At 37.6% G+C, this 18176-nt stretch overlaps 3 protein-coding genes and 2 long non-coding RNA genes across 5 annotated transcripts; 2 read left to right on the top strand and 3 right to left on the bottom strand.

Moving 5' to 3' along the window:
• The first annotated feature begins 2427 nt into the window (after positions 1–2427).
• Positions 2428–3299, top strand: LOC105223530 (uncharacterized). The gene is made up of 2 exons (XM_011201269.4): positions 2428–2580; positions 2813–3299. The coding sequence occupies exons 1-2, from the start codon at positions 2541–2543 to the stop codon at positions 3100–3102; spliced, it is 330 nt and encodes a 109-aa protein (XP_011199571.2). The 5' UTR covers positions 2428–2540; the 3' UTR covers positions 3103–3299.
• A 2501-nt stretch (positions 3300–5800) lies between these two features.
• On the bottom strand, positions 5801–6514 carry LOC105223531 (uncharacterized). Its single transcript, XM_011201270.3, has 2 exons — positions 6366–6514; positions 5801–6278 (listed from the first exon to the last, which is right to left on the bottom strand). Exons 1-2 carry the CDS (start codon positions 6397–6399, stop codon positions 5893–5895), a joined length of 420 nt encoding a protein of 139 aa, XP_011199572.2. The 5' UTR covers positions 6400–6514; the 3' UTR covers positions 5801–5892.
• Positions 6515–8257: 1743 nt separating this feature from the next.
• LOC125778098 (uncharacterized) lies at positions 8258–9292 on the top strand. The gene is made up of 2 exons (XR_007422486.1): positions 8258–8947; positions 9007–9292. It is a non-coding gene; the product is annotated as an uncharacterized LOC125778098 (long non-coding RNA).
• A 2216-nt stretch (positions 9293–11508) lies between these two features.
• Positions 11509–12186, bottom strand: LOC125778192 (uncharacterized). Its single transcript, XR_007422563.1, has 2 exons — positions 12058–12186; positions 11509–11798 (listed from the first exon to the last, which is right to left on the bottom strand). It is a non-coding gene; the product is annotated as an uncharacterized LOC125778192 (long non-coding RNA).
• Positions 12187–16648: 4462 nt separating this feature from the next.
• LOC105223532 (uncharacterized) lies at positions 16649–17783 on the bottom strand. Its single transcript, XM_011201273.4, has 2 exons — positions 17625–17783; positions 16649–16957 (listed from the first exon to the last, which is right to left on the bottom strand). Exons 1-2 carry the CDS (start codon positions 17662–17664, stop codon positions 16695–16697), a joined length of 303 nt encoding a protein of 100 aa, XP_011199575.2. The 5' UTR covers positions 17665–17783; the 3' UTR covers positions 16649–16694.
• Between the last annotated feature and the right edge of the window lie 393 nt (positions 17784–18176).

Below are 18176 nucleotides of genomic sequence, written 5' to 3'. Positions count from 1 at the left end.
GAAAATACTAGCAATAATATAGAAAATTTCAATAAAAAACTATCATTACTATGAGCCTGTTTCGTAAGTTTTAGTAACTGTAAGCTTTCGGAAAGAAGAATAATATGAAAATTGACAAGTTACTCTCACAAAGAGCAAAAAACAAAAAAGTAAAGAAACGGAAAATTGGCAGAAATTAACAAGAAGATACAAAATTTTAATTTTCAAAATCTGTACATTTTAAAATGGTAAAAATACCGTAAATTAATGAATCAGTTCTCTCTGCTTCTTACACTCTCACCTGGTGCTCTCTTCTTGCAGAAGTCCAGACGCTGAACCCAATTTTCGGCTTTTAATTTTCAAGCATAAAGCAGTTAATACTGCTGCAATTTCACGTTCGATATTCGTACAAAGTTCATCAATCGTTGCTAGCTTGTTGGCATAAACCATAGACTTGACGTAGCTCTACAGGAAAGGCGCCAAATCTCACGACCGAAGCGGCCACTTGACTGGGCAATCTCGTGAGATAACACGTTCACGAAACTTGGCTTTCAAAAAATCGATTGTGACATTCGCTGTGTGTCTTGTGGCGCCGTCCTTTTAGAACCACATATTGTCTAAGCCCATGTCATCCAATTCGGAACAAAAATATTCGGTTATCGTCGAGCGTTAGCGATTCCCATTCACAGTAACGTGCCGGTCTTGATCATGATGGAAGAAGTACGGTCAAATGACGCCGTCGGCTCATTAGATTAGATTGAAAGATGAGGAATGTACCGCGATCTTAGGTCTATTGTGCTCTCTCCTAAATCACATAGACTCACTTAGCCACAGCACATTGATGAAGACTACCGGATGTTAGTGAGCCGATAAACCATACCAAACCAAGAAGACGATTTTTCGATGAAAATCCGGATCATATTAAAGTTTGTGCTCAGCCCAATTCACGAACTTTCACGGCTTCCGTTCTTTCGTCAATTTGATCTTGTAAGAATGTAGGCCAAGATCTTTTCCCAAAATTCACTACAACGACGCCTCAGGCATGTCCAACGCTTGAAAACGACGTGCGAGAGGCTGATTTGGGTCTTCCTCAATTGATGCGCTAGCGACAGCATATTCTCGACAATACGGACACTTCTTTCTCTCACTGGCATGGCAACAATTTTTACTGAGCCTGTGGATTCAAATTTTTCCACTAGACGCTCAATTGTCGATCTGACAGGACGATTATTAGGACCATATAGTGCACGTAGTGCTCTTAAAGTTGAGGCCACTGACTCTGAATTTTATTAGTAAATTTTAAAAATTTCGACTCGTTGTTGGATCGTATATCTTTCTATAATGAAATGACAATCCTTACTAAAGAGAAATGTTTAAAAAGAGCGGAAAGAAGTATGGACGGTTGGTTGTCCCTATTGGTCTACTTTTGTAGCGTCGCTATTGAAAAATCAGTTATAACTTTGTCATAGAACTAGACCAGTAGTTTTCAAGATAAACCGTTTCAGCCCATAAATATTCAACCACGCCGTTTCTTTTATTTTTATTTATTTCCGGCCTAAGATCGCCAGTTAATTATGTTTCCTTTAACTTTTATTTTTATAAATTTATATTTAAGTCAAAGAAACGAAGCATCCGATATATGTATACAGAAAGCTATCGCATTCAATTACATGGAAAGTTAATGATAGTACTTTAGGTTATCATAAGGCGATTGTTGCTTTTTTCTTGACTATGAGAATCCGCTCTGGACTATGAGAATCCGCTCAGCTCAGCTTAGCCTACATAGCCTATAGCTATCTTACTTCTTAATGCCGAATGACTTTCGTTAAACGGTTTTTTCAGAATATGGGTTCTCCTTTCGATCTTTTTAAGTTGTTTTGATTCTTCAAGAAATTTTTGATGCAACATTCCAGAGGTTGGCGAGCGCGGCCTTTATGACCTCTAAGCAGAGTATAACATTCTTGCATTATTGCGACTATGTAACTATCATACCTGATATAGGATAATGAAGTGAAGTAGCAGTTCTTGGTTCCCATTATGTGGGCTGATCCGTCGTGGAACAGGGGAGTTATTATTCATAACCGCCGCAAAATATAAAATAAACTAGCAATGCCATCGGAAAGAAACGCTGAAATACTTCCTTTTCCTTTTTTAGGTTCCACAGGGGCTTCGTCAGGGTAACAACTTATGTATGGGCTTTTTGAAAATTTGTTCAAGATCACGTAAAATTGAAAAGTAAGAAACAATTTAAACAAATATATGTACAGACCAGTGTAGGTAATTTTGTGCATTAATTCCTAATCACATCTCAAATAACACTGCGATGCTTCATTGGAATGCAACTACACGTTTTGGTCCCAAACAATGAGAAGCACTTACATATTTTCAAAGACCTTTGTGTAAATCGAATAATCAGTTTATTAATGATCAATCAAAAGCAGTCGAGCTTACTATAAAAGCAACCCAAACAAAAGGTCTCAGAGACATTGGGAAAAGTGTTTCCCACAAGAATTCATTATAAACTAGAAAGGTTTTACATCCTACAAAATCAGTCACGCAGGATGGCGTCGGAAAAAAACTGGGTATATGTATTAATTGGTGGCAAGTATCTATTTTTCATAACTACCTACAAGTATTACAAGGACATATAGCAGAAATATTAAAAAGAAGCTTATTTAGAGAAGAGAAAATAAGAACAGCTCAATGCTGCCATCCTAAATTGTTTACAGAATAATTCTCTAAATAAAATCTTAATTCCGCCAAGCGTTCTTTCTTATAAATGAGTATTTTTCGCTTTCCACTGCAAAAGCTCATTCTTACATTTCAATTGCAGCTTGTCTCCTTTTAAGCCTAGTCTCTTATACAACTGGAAAATCGGCAACTGATGACAACCTGGCGCAAACTTCTATAAGAAAGGCAAGATCAGCTCTGCCGCAATATCCGAAGCAGTATCCACCGAATCATCTGCCAAAGTATCCAAGGTATCCTCCTGATGATGACGAAATAATGCCGCATCACGATCCACCACAAATGGAAGTAGTTTTAAATTCACAGCCTATAAAAGTACGCGAGAAGGCCGGTCAAGAACCACAACATATAATGGCCAATATACCTTCGTACTAACTGTAAATAAATGAACAGTGTTTTCACCAACTTAATTTTGAAAGAGCGACAAATTGGATATCAAACAATGGAATTTTTGCAAAACCGCAAGAAATTTATTAAAGCTTAAACATCTATGAATGTTACATATATGTAATTTAACATGTAAATATATTTTGGGATTTGGAAAAATTAATAAATCATTACATAAAGCAATATTTATCGAGACTTCCTTATTTCCACTTCATACAAATTTGTAAGTAGTTTTAGTAGCTTTTTTGCCTAAGACGGTCCACTTTCCTTGATAAGATGATCTTTTGCAAATAAAAACAGCTGAGCTTTGTTGACTCTGCTTAAAGTCTTTTTTCTGCTAAAGAGCTTAGCTCCCTAAGAACAGTACGAGGGTCTACAGACGTCGCTGAGCACTCCTCTATCAATGCTGCGATTTTCGATTCTTTATTGGGTAATTAATAATAATATTTAGATATACGAGTACTATTATACCCATATAATAATAATGGGTACTAATAATGCTGGTTATAACGGGTGATACAAGTGGAGTGGTGTCAAGCTGTCATGTTATATTTGTTCGCTATTATTTAGTATTTCATCACGGAAAGACTCTTGCCTTATCAATGTTTAGAAATTGTTTAACGAACGAATATTCACGTTCTGTAATGAATGTGTTTCGCACGCTTCGCTCAACTTATGGCCAACATAATGGGCCTACTGGCCATTGCAACCCCATCACCCATCTTGAAACCCAGTTTTTTCCTATTGAATAATATTCAATCGAAAACATCACACAGGGAAGGAAATATAGCAGCCGTAGCTGAGAGAGTACACGAAGACCGTACAGAGTCGATTCGACGCCGTTCCCAGCTACTCGGGCTAACGTATGGAACGACTTGGCGCATTTCGCGTGGAGATCTTAAGTCGGAAGCGTACAAAATACAGCTGTGCAACAACTGAAGCCGCTTCACTCTATGTGCTCTTGAAAAGTTCCAAGAAGATCCTACATTTTCAAAGCAAATTTTGTTCAACTATGAGGCCCATTTTTGGCTCAATGGGTATGTGAACAAGTAAATCGCCGCATTTGGGGCGAAGACTAAGCTGAAGACATTCAAAAACGGCCATTTCATCCAGAAAAAACAACGGTTTGGCGTGGTTGATGGGGCGGTGAAATCACCGGTACATATTTTTTCAAAAATGATGTCGCTGAGAAGGTAACCGTCAAAATACCTCTAACAGACTATTAGATGCCTTAAATTGAAGCTCGTGTTCTCGGTAACAATTGGTTTCAACAAGAAAGCTTCACTTCCCACACATTTTTGGACCGGTCGATTGGCCAACAAGACCGTGTGATATCACACCGTTAGACTTTCTGCTGTAGAGATATATAAAGTCTTACGTATATGAGGACAATCCTGCTTCGATTCATGCCTCGTAATTTAGGAAGGTAGATATTTGACAACCTGAGATATGGGATTTCACATTTTTGCGTTTCGGGCGTATTTAGTTATTGATTTATCGCAAATTTATTAGTTATGAATAGTACCGTTATATAGGGGTAAGCGGGATTATACTCCGATTTCATCTATTTTCACACTGTTGGTAGAATTACTTATAAAATTTGTACTCTGCAAATTTGGTTGTAGTAGTTTAAGTGGTTTAGGAGATATGAACATTAAACTTGTTACAGGTCGGGGCCAATTTTCCAAATATTTTGCCAACAGGTGCCCCTTGCTGGTACGATCGATACCCTGTACCAAATTGCAGCTTCATATCTTCATTGAATGCTTAGTTATGACACCTTTTATGTTTTCGGTTAATGTGGATTTGTGGGCGTGACAGTAGTCCGATTACGCCCATCTTCGAACTCGATTTTTTTTTGTACTAAGGAACTCACATATCATCGAGATATTCCAATTTCTGCTCAAGTAACAGCTTGCACGGACGGACGAACAGACAGACAGTCAACCGAATTTCAACTTTTCTCATCATCCTGATCACTTATATATATATATAACCCTATATCTATCTCGTTTAGTTTTAGGTGATGATACTCTGTAGCAACTCGTTCCAAGAGTATAAAAAATAGCAATAAAAATAGTAGAGATTTTTCTAATTGGTCCAAAAGACCGTTCCCAGGATAGTCGATTTGCGAATTCAGGTCGGGTTAAATCAGGTCGATTCTTGAGTGTTGTACCAATATTTCTTTCGATTCTTTAACCCTACCAAATCAACAAAAACAACTCAAAAAACTCGAAATCAGAAAATATATGCTGATACAAATCTTAAAGAAACGCATCCCCCGAAACCTTTTAGCTATATAAACTAAGCTGGTCAGCGTCCAATAAAAAAACAACTATTGCCAGCAGCATTGATGATCGAAAATGCTATCAACAGCTATCGGTGCAGTCGAATGTTGATAATCTTCTACATCGTTAAAGAAAACTAAATCCTTCAGTTGTTTTTTTCTTTTTTTTTGCTTTTTAACATTTCGTGTTACCAAGTGAAGCTAAGTCCTTCCCTACCTGATCTTCCCAACGAAGTGGAGGTCTTGCTCTCCCTCTGTTTCCAGCGGCGCGTACTGAAACACAAACCTTCAAAACTGGATTGCACTCTTGCACCCTGATGACATGACTTAGTCAGCGCTGAAGGTTCAAACATTTCAAACATTTGGGTAGCTTTGTCTTTTCCTATTATTATAGTAAAAAATTATTAGTAGATTGAAGCTACAGTTTCAAATATATAGAAAATTGTTCTTATAATTTTATCTGCCCTTGTATACTGCTCATTACTTTATTATTATCTTTCCATGTACGTCCTCATCCTTCTGGCATTCAAGTCGGCTTGTGAAGTTTCTACAAATATATCTGATTTACTTTCATTTATCCCAATAACGTCCTTTAGTTCTTCCAAAATAATTTGAATTAATCCCTCAATTTCTTCACGATCTATATTCATTAATGGACACCAGCTTTCACTTTCAGGATTTTGTCTTTCCTCATCATCAGATGCCAACTCGGCCAGCAAATCGGTGATAATTGCTTTTATTGCATCGGTATCTTGTGGATTAGCAATTTGGAATATCGGCAGAGATGATCTTACTGAAATTTGAGGAGCTTGCACCGCATTGCCGCAAGGCACAGATTGCGCATGAGATCTTCTAAACAGGCTTGTGACTACTAAAGCTACCAAGATATTGTAAGAATAGAATAAATGATAAGTTTTAGTTCTCTCAAATATCATTTGCTATGTTTATGAAATATGGTCCCTACCTCCAACGATTAGATATACGTACTTTGGCCACATCTTGTTTGAATGATTGAATAATGTGAAAAGTCCTTCCTGCGGTGACAGGAGAAGTTTGTTCGAATAGTAAAAATAGAAAAGTCTCAATAACGCCTATATTCGCGAACTGAGTACTTTTATATGATTCAAGCTGTTACGAAAGTGTTCATTATTTACGAACAGAAGCGTGTAGTTGCATATCAATAAGCAAAAATTTTTCGCATGAAGTGCAAATATGCATTGACTCGCAAATTAGATATACCTTTAATATAATATAATGTACACTGTGGAACACAGTTAGATAAAACAGTGCCATATAACTATTTTTAAATCGCATTTGCCAGTTGCGGCATTTGATTTACCCCCCTCTCTTTATCTAGACGTCAACTTCATAATACCTCCCTCGTAGAAGCCCCCCTCCTTATTTGCGAAGAACTGGGACAGCCACTTTTCACAAGCCTCTTTTGAGTTCAATTTTACACCAACAAGGGCGTTCGCCATGGACAGGAACCGGTGGTATTCCCTTGGCGCTATGTCCGAGCTATATGGTGGATGCGATAAAATCACCCACCCGAGCTCCCGTAGCTTCTGATGAGTGTGGTCTGGCGTTGCCCTGGTGGAACACTACACCCTTCCTGTTGGCCAATTCTGGACGCTTCTGGTCGATCGTCTGCTTCAAGCGGTCCAGTTGTTCGTAGCCGATGGTAGAATTAAGCGTCTGGCCATATGAAAGAAGCTCATAGTGGATGAATTCCTTCCAATCCGACCAAACACACAGAAAAACTTTCTTGGCCGTCAATCACGGCTTGGCCACTGTTTGGGACGATTCACCGGCTTTCGACCACGACCGTTTTCGCTTGATATTGTCGTATGTGATCCATTTTTCGTCGTCAGTCACCATCCGCTTCAAAAATGGGTCGAGTTCGTTCCGTTTCAGCAGCATATCGCAGGCGTTGATTCGGTCCAGAAGGTTTTTTTACGTCAAATCATGCGGCATCCAAACATCAAGCTTTTTTGTGTATCCAGCCTTCTGCAGATGGTTTAAAATGGTTTGGTGACTAACTACCATCTTCTGGGTGAGATCACGAGATACCACATAACGGTCTAACTCGATGTTTTCCATGATTTGATCGGTATTCGTCGTCACAGTCTTCCGCCGGCTAACTAAACGCTGTTCAGGCGAAAGTCTTTCAATGGTGAAATACCAAATAACCCTAAAGAAATATAAGATGACAGCTTGACACTACTCAAGCGTGATCTGTCAAAAAAAGTCTATTAAAAACAGTACCTCACTTCGGATCAGCCCTCAAAAATAACATCTTACTCAATGTTAGTATAGTTTCTAGACCTTAAAGATAAAAAGCAAGGAAGGGCCAAGTTCGTGTGTAAGCGAACTACAATATTTATACTCTTGCAACTTACAAGAATCAAAGTCCGAGAAGTTCAGGAAAATATGGGATTTTCGGGTAATATTGATTGGATTTTATATATTTTTGTCAATACCACATACTATTAATATGCCATATATTAAAAAAGTGTTCCCTGGGTTGCATAAAGTACCACACATATCATCACCAATCCTATTGAGTATGAGCCGGATGTTCGAAGATCCTGATATTAGTTATATGGGGGCTATGTCAAGTTTCCGGCAAATTTTATATATATTTTTTTTGTATTTTTGATTTCTTTTTTTTATAATTTAAATAATTTTTTCTATAAAACCCCTTCTTTAAAAAGTTAAAAGTTAAATTTACGTCACATATTTACAGAATCTTCATGCTGGCGCCTTCTAACATAAGTGCTGCGTTGCTCATTCGACATGGTGTACTGCACACAATTTCGATGTAAGCTTCTTTCTTTTCTGTATAATTTTATTCACACCAAGAAACTACAACAGCGCAGCGCTTCATTAGAGGACTAAAGTGACCACTTCATAAGATTGTGATTCAAGTTTAAGCAGAGAAAGCATATATAGGCTGTTTTCGAAGAATTATTAGAGCTTTAGACGTCTCCTTTGTCCAAACACGATAATAAACAACTGTGCTTAGTGTTTGATGAAGACTACTGCTGTGGATAATCAAATTTTGGTGTCACTGGTGCAAGAGAGAGTTCGTCATTGCTTTTGAGCAGTACAGCTACTCCTGACAAATTTAAACTACCGAGTTTAGCGCTCATTGGATTATAATACCTTCGAGCAAAACCTTTTCATTGTTATATTTTTATAGCTTCAATTTCTCGAAAGTATTATATATATAAATCTTATATAATTTGTGATTATCTGTCACGTAAGATCCTAGTGCAAATTTAAATGATCTTTGTGTAAACTAAGGCAATTTATATGTACCGGCACGATCTTCGTTTTCAACAATACCTCATTGTAAATTCAATTATTCTATTGTTGTCTTAATGGGTATTTCATCACCCGAATCGTACTATAAAAGAACGTGCGAAGTTGTGTCAATATTCAGTTTAAGCAAAGGTGTCTTCAATCGTCTTCAAGTGTCTTCAAGTTCAGATTACATTTCTAGAAGGATGTTGCAGAAAAAAACTTTAATTGTCATGCTCGTTGGTAAGCAAGCTTATATATTACTTTTCATCCTAACTCCATAAAATGTTTGTACATTACAGTGCTTCTAATCGCCAACGAACTGCCAGGCAGCAGCGCTGCTGATACAAATTGTCCAAACCCTGAAGCAAATGATGCCCCCCAGGGAATCGACGACGCACCTAAAGTTTCACATGATGAGAATGTTTCACGTCGTAGTCCAGGCATCCATGATTGAGGTTTGGGTAAAAGAGTCACACCTCAGCAATTGCAAATTTAAAAATTATATTAAAATATGTCAATATGTTTTTGTGAAATACCAAACAGACATTAAATAAAAATAAATACAAATAGCATGCAAAAAAAATATATCGTAATATAAATGAATTTAATCTCCTTTAAAACTGCTATTCAAACTCTGCATAATATTTCATCTTAAACAATGGCTGTAAGGCCCTAAGAAAAGCGAAAGCACGGTTGGTTCCAAAACTACTCAATTTTTGCGAAAATCGGCGACGCGCTAACGTCCTTAAAACATGCTTTCCGACTACCGAGATGTCGTGAAAAAATGAGTCTAAGATTTATGCTTTCAATCGGAAACAGACGATTAATACACCTAAGTCGTCACAAAGGTAAGGCGAAAACAACACGTCAAAGCAGGTCAAAAATCAAGGTTATGTTCAAAGCTTTTTATCAAAAACACAAGCCTACGAGTGGTACTAAGCCTTCAAAGTGAGTCAAGAAATCGTTGAACACATGCCTCGGTCAAGAGTACCCTCGCCCTCTTCAACTGACGAAAATAATAAAAAAGTGAAAGATATGGTGTTTGAAAATTGTCAGGCAAGTGTTTGAGAGATGGCAAGAGAGTTCATCATATCTTGCGAGTCTGTTCGATTGATTTTGGTAGATATATGGGATATGAAACGCGTTCTTGCTCGACTAGTCTCAATAAAGCTGAATTTTGTTTTTAAATGCCACCGTATTCACCAGGTTTGGCTCCGTGTGATTTTGCATTGTTTCCCAAACTGAAACTGCCGCTCCGCCGAACCAGTTTTCAGTGGATCGAGTAGATACTTGTAAAATAAAATTTGCTGAAGGAGCTAAAGGCCATCCCAAAAAGTGCTTATGAAAAGTTTTTCGCTCAAGTTTCCTATAAGGAAGTTTGATAATGTGCATTCAGTTCGATCCAATAGCTGACAAATGTCTTTTAAAGAATCGATGACAACTGTAAGACTTCAGGTTATATCGATTCTTTATAAATTTTTTGCTGCTCATTTTTTATTATTTAATAGCATTCAAGTAGGATAGCCATTATGTTAGTTTGGTTTAGGTTAAGAGGTCAATCTTAACAGGAATCTCACTTAGACAACTTAGAACGCCGATCCGTTGTGGTAGCTTAACCGACTATATAATGGGTGGTCGAAGTAGAGGTACTTTTTTCAATAGCCTGTTTTGACAAATCATGCGTGAGTCCTGTCACGCTGTCAATGTTATTTTTTTTTCAATAATGTTGGGGCTTTTGACATGGAAAGACTTACGCCTGAACAACGTGTGAATATCGTAAAACTTTACTTCGAAATTTCACGTTCTGTAAAGAATGTGTTTCGGGGGCTGCGATCAACTTATGTTCAAAATACAATTGTGCTACTGAACGTATTATTCGCAACACCATCGGAGACCACGCATTCATTATTGGATAATATTCGACTGAATAGATCTCGTACAGCACGCAATATATAGCAATCGTAGCTGAAAGTGTACACGAAGACCGTGGACGGTCGATTCGGCGCCGTTCGCAGCAACTCGGACTGACATATGGAACGACTTGGCGCATTTTCTGTTGAAAACAAAGCTTGCGCCTTCACCGAAGCCTCTTGACCTTTCCAGCAAAATTTTGTTCCGCGGTGAGGCCGATTTCTGGCTCAATGGGTGTAAATAAGAAAAATTTAAACATTTAGAACAAAGGGCAACCTGAAGAGATTCAAAATCCGCCACTTCATCCAGAAAAAACAATGGCTTAGTGTGGTTTATTTCTTCAAATATGAGACCATTAAAAACATAGCCTTCAATGACAACCGTTATCGCGCCATCATAACCAACTATTTGATGCCTGAAATTGAAGCTCGTGATCTCCGCGACATTTGGTTTCAACAAGACGGCGCTACTTCCCACACGTCGCGTCAGTCAAAGAGTTTATTGAGGGAAGATTTCGGTGAACAGATAATTTCACGTTTCGTGCCGGTCGTTTGGCCACCGAAATCGTGTGATATCACACCGTTACACTTTTGCCTGTGGGGATATGTAAAGTCTGAAGTCTATGTGGACAATCCCACTTCGCTGCAGGTCTTGGAACAAAACATCACGCGTGTCATTCGCCAGTTACCATTCGAAATGCTCGAATGAGTCTTCGAAAATTGAACTCAACGGATGGACCATCTGAGACGTAGCCGTGGTCAACATTTGAAAGAGATAGTCTTCAAAACATAAATGCCAAAAAATGATCTTTTGAATGATAATAAGCATTCCATTGGATTGACAACAAGACTAAGAAAACAAATTTGCTTTCGTTTTACATAAAAATAAGAATATATATTTGTTTATAATTTTAGTATTTGAAAATTAACTTTTTTCTTATTTCTATTACTTTACATAACTGGATCATTTGAGACAGCTTTAGTGGTATGAGAGCGACCGAATACATATTCATCATTTAACTGTTGTGCATGCTTTTCAGGGATAGATGTTAGACGGGGTTCAGAGACATCTGTTGACTTTTCTGCAACATTTGCGGTAGGTGTCGCGGTACTATTACCACCTATTTTTCGATCAAGAGGATAACCAGAGCTTGTTGACAATTGGTTCACAATCAGAAAAGCTAAAATAATTAAAAGCAAATTCGTTATTCGAGACATATAGATAGCATGGATAACTGCTGTGGTGGGATGCTCTTCTCATGACATATCAAACACTGTCTGGCTATGTGACTACGACAATTCGAAAATCGTGAAGTGATGTTTCCATATTGGATATAAATTAATTATTAATGTCATGCGAAGTGAGCAATATGCGACATCGTTTCCATGGCGTTTCCTGAAATTTTGGAGCAACTTATTCTTAAAATCAGCTATATTTACCAACGAGCAGGAACATTAAATAACTCTTGGGCAACATCCTTGAAAAAGTATATTAGCAACTCGAAAACAGCCGAAAAACCTTTGATTTCACTGAGGATTAATCAAATATACCACGTGCTTATATAGTAGCATCTGTGAGATTGCAACATCCATTAAGACAATAATTGAAGAACTTAATTTAAATTCAACTATTGTTCTAAGCGAAGAACGTGCAGTTACATGTTAAGGGTCTAAAATGAACAGAATCCAATCAATTCATGCAAATGAGGGTTTCAACAAATTTTCTCAGACTTTCATTAATATTTTGATAAGTATTGATGGGAAATTATTCAAGCTTGTTCGAACACTATCTTGACTTTAGAATTAAAGTCAAATAGTTCAAATCAAACTTTCCATCCTAAGAAGTCGATCCTCACAAGGACAGCGTAGAACGCCGATCTGTTGTTGCACCTAAAATTACATAAGAGTTTACAAGATCCTCGAAATGGCGCTTTGAAATTATCACAAATTTGTTGAAATGAGATGTTGCAACCTCAGTCTTGCAAAGCCTGAACATTGTAGGTCTGGAGACTGGAGGAAGTGCCCCTACGATGTCGCAGCATGAACTTTTTGCTGAGTTGAAGTACTTAAGTAGATATCTTGTTCTAATCTAAACCAAAATGATGTTGCAGTCGCATAAGAGTTGGTCGTCGTCCGGTGATGAAGTGCCTAATGCTATTTCTGTCGAATACAGATAATCTTTCATTAATTTCTAGCGCACAGCTTACGAGCTCAACGCGAATATCGCCACTCAGCAGTGGAAGCACTCGTCACCCTGAAAGAGGCATTTCTTCGTAGCGTTACATAGCCAATTTTGCTTGAAAACCACTGTAGTAAGCCGGTAGCCTAAAACCAAGATTGTCGAAAAGCTCCTTACAGAAAACCCCACTTTCAAACTTGCACTCCAGCTCGGAGCCATCAGCAAAAAATCTCAGTAGGTCTCTTCTCCAACGAATACTCCCTATCCACGTATCCTTCGTCGGTATATGAACAGAGATAGGCCGCAATGAGTAGTTTTTGGAGCGAAGTGATCCAAGTCCACAGCAATTAAGTACAGTCAGTTCTCAGATCCTTTGGTGGAGATGAGATCAATTTATCCGCATTTTCTGTGACTGAAATTTGTGGACTTGTCGTTATTTGCTATTTTAGTTAAGAGCTACATATATAAGGAAGACTCTAGGCTTTCTTTAGCAGTACCCAAGTACCCCATCCACGTATTCCTCGTCGGTATATGAACAGAGAAAGGCCACAACGAGTAGTTTTTGTGGCGAAGTGATCCAAGTCCACAGAAATTAAGTAGAGGAAGGAGAGTATTTCAGTTTTCAGATCCTTTGGTGCAGATGAGATCAATTTATTCAGACTGTAGACTTATCACTCTCTGCTATTTTGGTTAAGAGCTATATAAGGAAGACTCTTGGCTTCTTGGCAGTATCCAAGTAGTATAATCATTCTTACTTGCTTAACTTAATACTTAGGTCTGCTCTCTCGCTCTAGTAAGATAGATTAATTTCAAGCCAGACTGGGTACTGAATATGTTTTCTATATGCATTCCTGATAGCTTTCAAGCAACTGTTAACCGGCAACTAAAAAGAATTGTTGTTGCCTACGAATTTAGGCGACTCTCGACGTTGGAGCTCTATGTGGCTTTCCACAACGAACCGACTATTTTTGAAAAAGTTCTCTAGGAGGAGGTTTAACGAGAATCAGTGAGCATCAATTAGTTGCGCTTCAAGGATCTTTATTTGCGTTTCAATGATTAACTTACATGTTCACAAAAATATTACAAAATATATTTTTAAATCATTTTATGTATCAATATATTTCAAAGCTTTAATATTTTATAGAAACGTATTAAGATTTTTTTTTTAAATGATGTTACATATATTCGAAATTTTTATATTTTGCGCTGATATTATATCTAAGTTCTTTAGGAGCTTTTGCCCGCCAAGTTTGACTTTTCTAGTTTTAACCAGATGGTTCTCGGTCCATCCGGCATTTCTACCAATTTCGCTATTTGATCCAATACCTTTGTAAATACAAGCTTTTTGTCGCTGGTGTCAGCTCCGCCCGTAGTATTTACGTTTTTGAACTCACTTGCTGTACTAGCATCATCGGAAAGTTCATCGTTGGCACAACCTTGGGAAGTGAAGGCTTCATTTGGTATTTCGCAAATGATTAGGAAAACTAAAATATAGAAAAATCATTATGCAACAATTTATAATTATATCATTTACTATAACTGACGTATGTAAAATGATAAATAACTGTGGATGGCACATAAGCGGCTTCTCTTCTTACTTAGACTTAAGAACTCATGACTCTATATGTTTTTTTATATGTAGCAATCCACCAAAATAAGTTAGCAGCATGAGTTTTTTTTTTTTTTAGAGAACCTTGAAACTTCAGCACTTACCAAGGAACAAATAACAGCCAGCATATTTCGGGAACATCCTCGATTTAGTACGGTAAAAAGATGCTGAAATAGCAGGCTAGCTCTCGGAACATATGATTTATTACCACTAAAGCTTCATAAAACTGTAATACGGCTTATATAGTGCAATCTGGAAAACCTCAGTATCCATTATGGAAGACAATAGAAAACTTTAAATTAAAAACTCCCATTGTTCTTAGCGAAGAACGTGGATTAACATACTAATTGAAAAGAAAGAAAGTAATCAAGCGCAGGCAAAACTTATGCATAATACTAATAACATTGTCTATTCATTCGTCATCATCTTTTCTTCTTCTTATTTATGGGCGCAGACATCGCTTACGGGCTTATAGCCGAGTTTAGAACAGCGCGCCAGTCGTTATTCCTCTTCGCTGTTTGGTGCCAATTGGTGGAGTGAAGGTCCTTCTATTCTTCTGCTTCCTTGAGCTGGTACTACGTCGAATACTCTGAGAGCTGAAGTGTTTTCGTCCATTCGGACGACATCGAACGTTTCGAAGTAGACCTTTTCGAACCTGACAGAGTTTTTGTAGTAGCTGGCGCAGATTGTGAGTTCTCCTTTTTATAGATTTATATTCCAATTCGTTTTTCGCCACCGTATTTGAAAAGCTGGGCCGGTAATCCAGCGGCCCTTGTCGATTTGTTGCTCTTCAAACGGTTAATTGCAATTCGTATTTCTTCATGGTCGGGCAATGGAACGTCAACTCCATCGTCATCGATTGGATAATCCGGTTCATCAACTCCTGTTGTAATGCTTTCACTGCCATTCAGATGACTGGAGAAGTGTTCTCTTCATAATTTCAGTATGCTGTAAGCATCAGTCACTAGATCACCTCTGGGATTATGAAACCTTCTGTTAGTCACTACATCTTTTCGTAGAATTTTCGAGCATTACCCCTGTCGTCCAGCTTGTCAGGCTTTTCGTATTCACGCATTTCGGTTTTTCTTTTTTTTTTTGTCTACAAATGTCGCTTCCCTCTAATACTTCTATTTAAGTCCAATAGTATCCAATCGGTATGGTAAAAATCCTACTTCATTGGAAGATAAATAAGCTAAGTTTTAACTATAAAAGTGTGTATCCTCTTAAAGGATCAGCCAAATCGCTTCAAAATAAACCCACATTTACATGTTTATCTTCTGCAGCAGGTGTTCTCTTAAAGCCTGGCGATAAGGAAAAGTTGGTGATCAGCAATTGTGTAGACTGGAATTCTTGATGACAATAGAAAAACAATAACATAAACCTAACACGTTTTTGTGAATGACTCCGATGTTTGAAGAATTCTCCGTAGACTAACCAATCGACTAATTATCGACTTTTCAAAAGCAGCAGAGCATTTACTTGCCCACCACTGGTGTCCTCCAGCTTTCCAAGCTATTAGTCGACCTCTTTCAATTCCGTAGTCTATTTTTGGGAACTTCCTATTCAAGAAGCAGTTCCAAAAATATTGTCTAATTAATTTTTATTAATTGTGGCTGCCTATCACACTTTCTTGTTCATGATACGGAAATATTGTTTGTATGGAACACTCCAAAGGCTAATTAAGACACACACAATAGGAAACAAGGATCAAGGCTGTTTGTTTGCTTCCACTGACTCATAAGAAGTCTATTTTTTAAAACTTATTAAGGACTTTTATACATTTTGATGGAAATTGTAATTAAATTTTTCATATTGAGGCGTTTGTGTGAGAACATCCGTCGAAAACGGCCGGAATTGTGGATGAAAAAATCATTGATTTTACTCGATAATAATGCACCATAGCACCGAGGGCCGATTGTGACCGAATTTTAAGCCAACAACGCAATTAATACCAACGATCAACCACCGTATTCAACATATTTGATTTTTTTCTTATTCCCCAAACTGAAATTTCCGCTCCATGGAACCTGTTTTCAGTCGATCGAAGAGAGCTTATGGAAATTGTTTCGAGGACTGCAAAACTCTTTGACATAAGAGTATTAGATCTAATGGGGACTACTTTGAAGGCGACAAAATAAATATTGTGTGTTTCATTTACAATTTCCAGGTACTTTTTTGTCACAATTCAGCTTCGTACGATCATCAAAATTAAAACAAACGAATAGTCACTTTTTGCTTGACACATATATACATAATTTTTATTAAAAATATTATTATCATTGTATAAACTTATGCTTCTTTGGGCGCACTCTTCTGTATTTTAAGCCATACATATTCTGGTCCACTTTCCATTGCTATATATTGGGAAAGCATAAGCAATATCCTTTTAAATTTCGGTGTCATAGCGTCACTCTCGTCTTCCATTGTATCCGGATGCAGAAATTCATTTACTATATCATCACTTGAAATTGCTTCACCGGCTATAATTCTATCTTCATCATGCAGAAATTCTCCATCCTTGGCACACTGTGTTTCCTTAATGACTACACAAGCTGAAATAAATATTTTTCATTTAAAAGTTTAGGTTAAAACAAGTTAACTTCGGTTGCACCGAATACACTTCACAAATAAAAAAATTAACACTAACTTGACGGACGGACAGGGCTAAATTAATTCAGTTCATCAGGCTTATGATTTATATATATTTTTGAATACATTATTGGTTCGCGGGACTTCTTCAATCTATTGCTGGAGGAAATAATACGAGCTGCAGAGCTAACTAGAGAAGGTACAATCTTCTATAAGAGTATACAGCCTGTATCTCCTGTCGTCAAACAAACAGTCATCGCACTCGTCATTGCTGACAGTCATAACTTCGAAGTCGTAGATAATTTCGCCTATCTTGGAAACAGCATTAACACCAAGAACAACGTCAGCATCGAAATCGAATTTCGTCTCTAGACGAAGAAAGACAAAGAGAACAAAGACCAAATTCTACAAGTCCCTCAGCACACCCGTCCTGCTATATGATGCAGCGATGAACGATGAGCTATGCGAGATATACGACGATATTCACATAATTCAACGAATTAAGAGACTGCGGCACGATGGCTAGGCAATGTCGTCCGAACTGATGAAAATATTCCAGCTCTGAGAGTATGCGACGCAATACCTGCCACGGGAGGCAGAGAAAGAAAAAATGTATTCTAAGTGACTTACCAACTATTAACAGTGTTACGAAGATATTTTTTGTCAACATCCTGTATCTTCTATTTATTGCGTTGTGGAGAACGTCGCTAGACCAGACTTAAAATGTAATAGTAAACCATAGCGCCCTCAATAAGGTTTTATATAGCGTCCGTTTGATAATCTACGGCACATTATAAAATGAAACTCAATTCACCATTTGTTCTTGAAGACAAAAGTTGGGTATTTGCATTTAGATTGAGTAACGTGTTGGGACATAAAATTGAGAATCTTACAAAGTTCAGAGTATGTTTGTATGAAATTCATAAAAATATAAAACTGTCGGATCAGTTATACCGAAATCTGGTACTACTTTTCATGTAAGGTAGATCCATCTGCCAAATCTGACAACATACTATCATCTTAGTAATCACACAGGAGACGTTGAAAGATAAGGTAAAGTATTTTGAGCTTACCACAAATTTGTTAAGACTACTGCGCTAATTTCACTGAAGGTTTGTCTACCGAGGAAAGGAAAGAAGAAGTAATTCGGGGGACGTCGAGCCTAACGATCTCGCTGACCAG

The sequence above is a fragment of the Bactrocera dorsalis genome, chromosome 4 (assembly GCF_023373825.1).
Source record: "Bactrocera dorsalis isolate Fly_Bdor chromosome 4, ASM2337382v1, whole genome shotgun sequence".
In the NCBI taxonomy this organism is placed as follows: Eukaryota; Metazoa; Arthropoda; class Insecta; order Diptera; family Tephritidae; genus Bactrocera; species Bactrocera dorsalis.
This window is presented reverse-complemented; position numbering and strand designations above follow the sequence as displayed.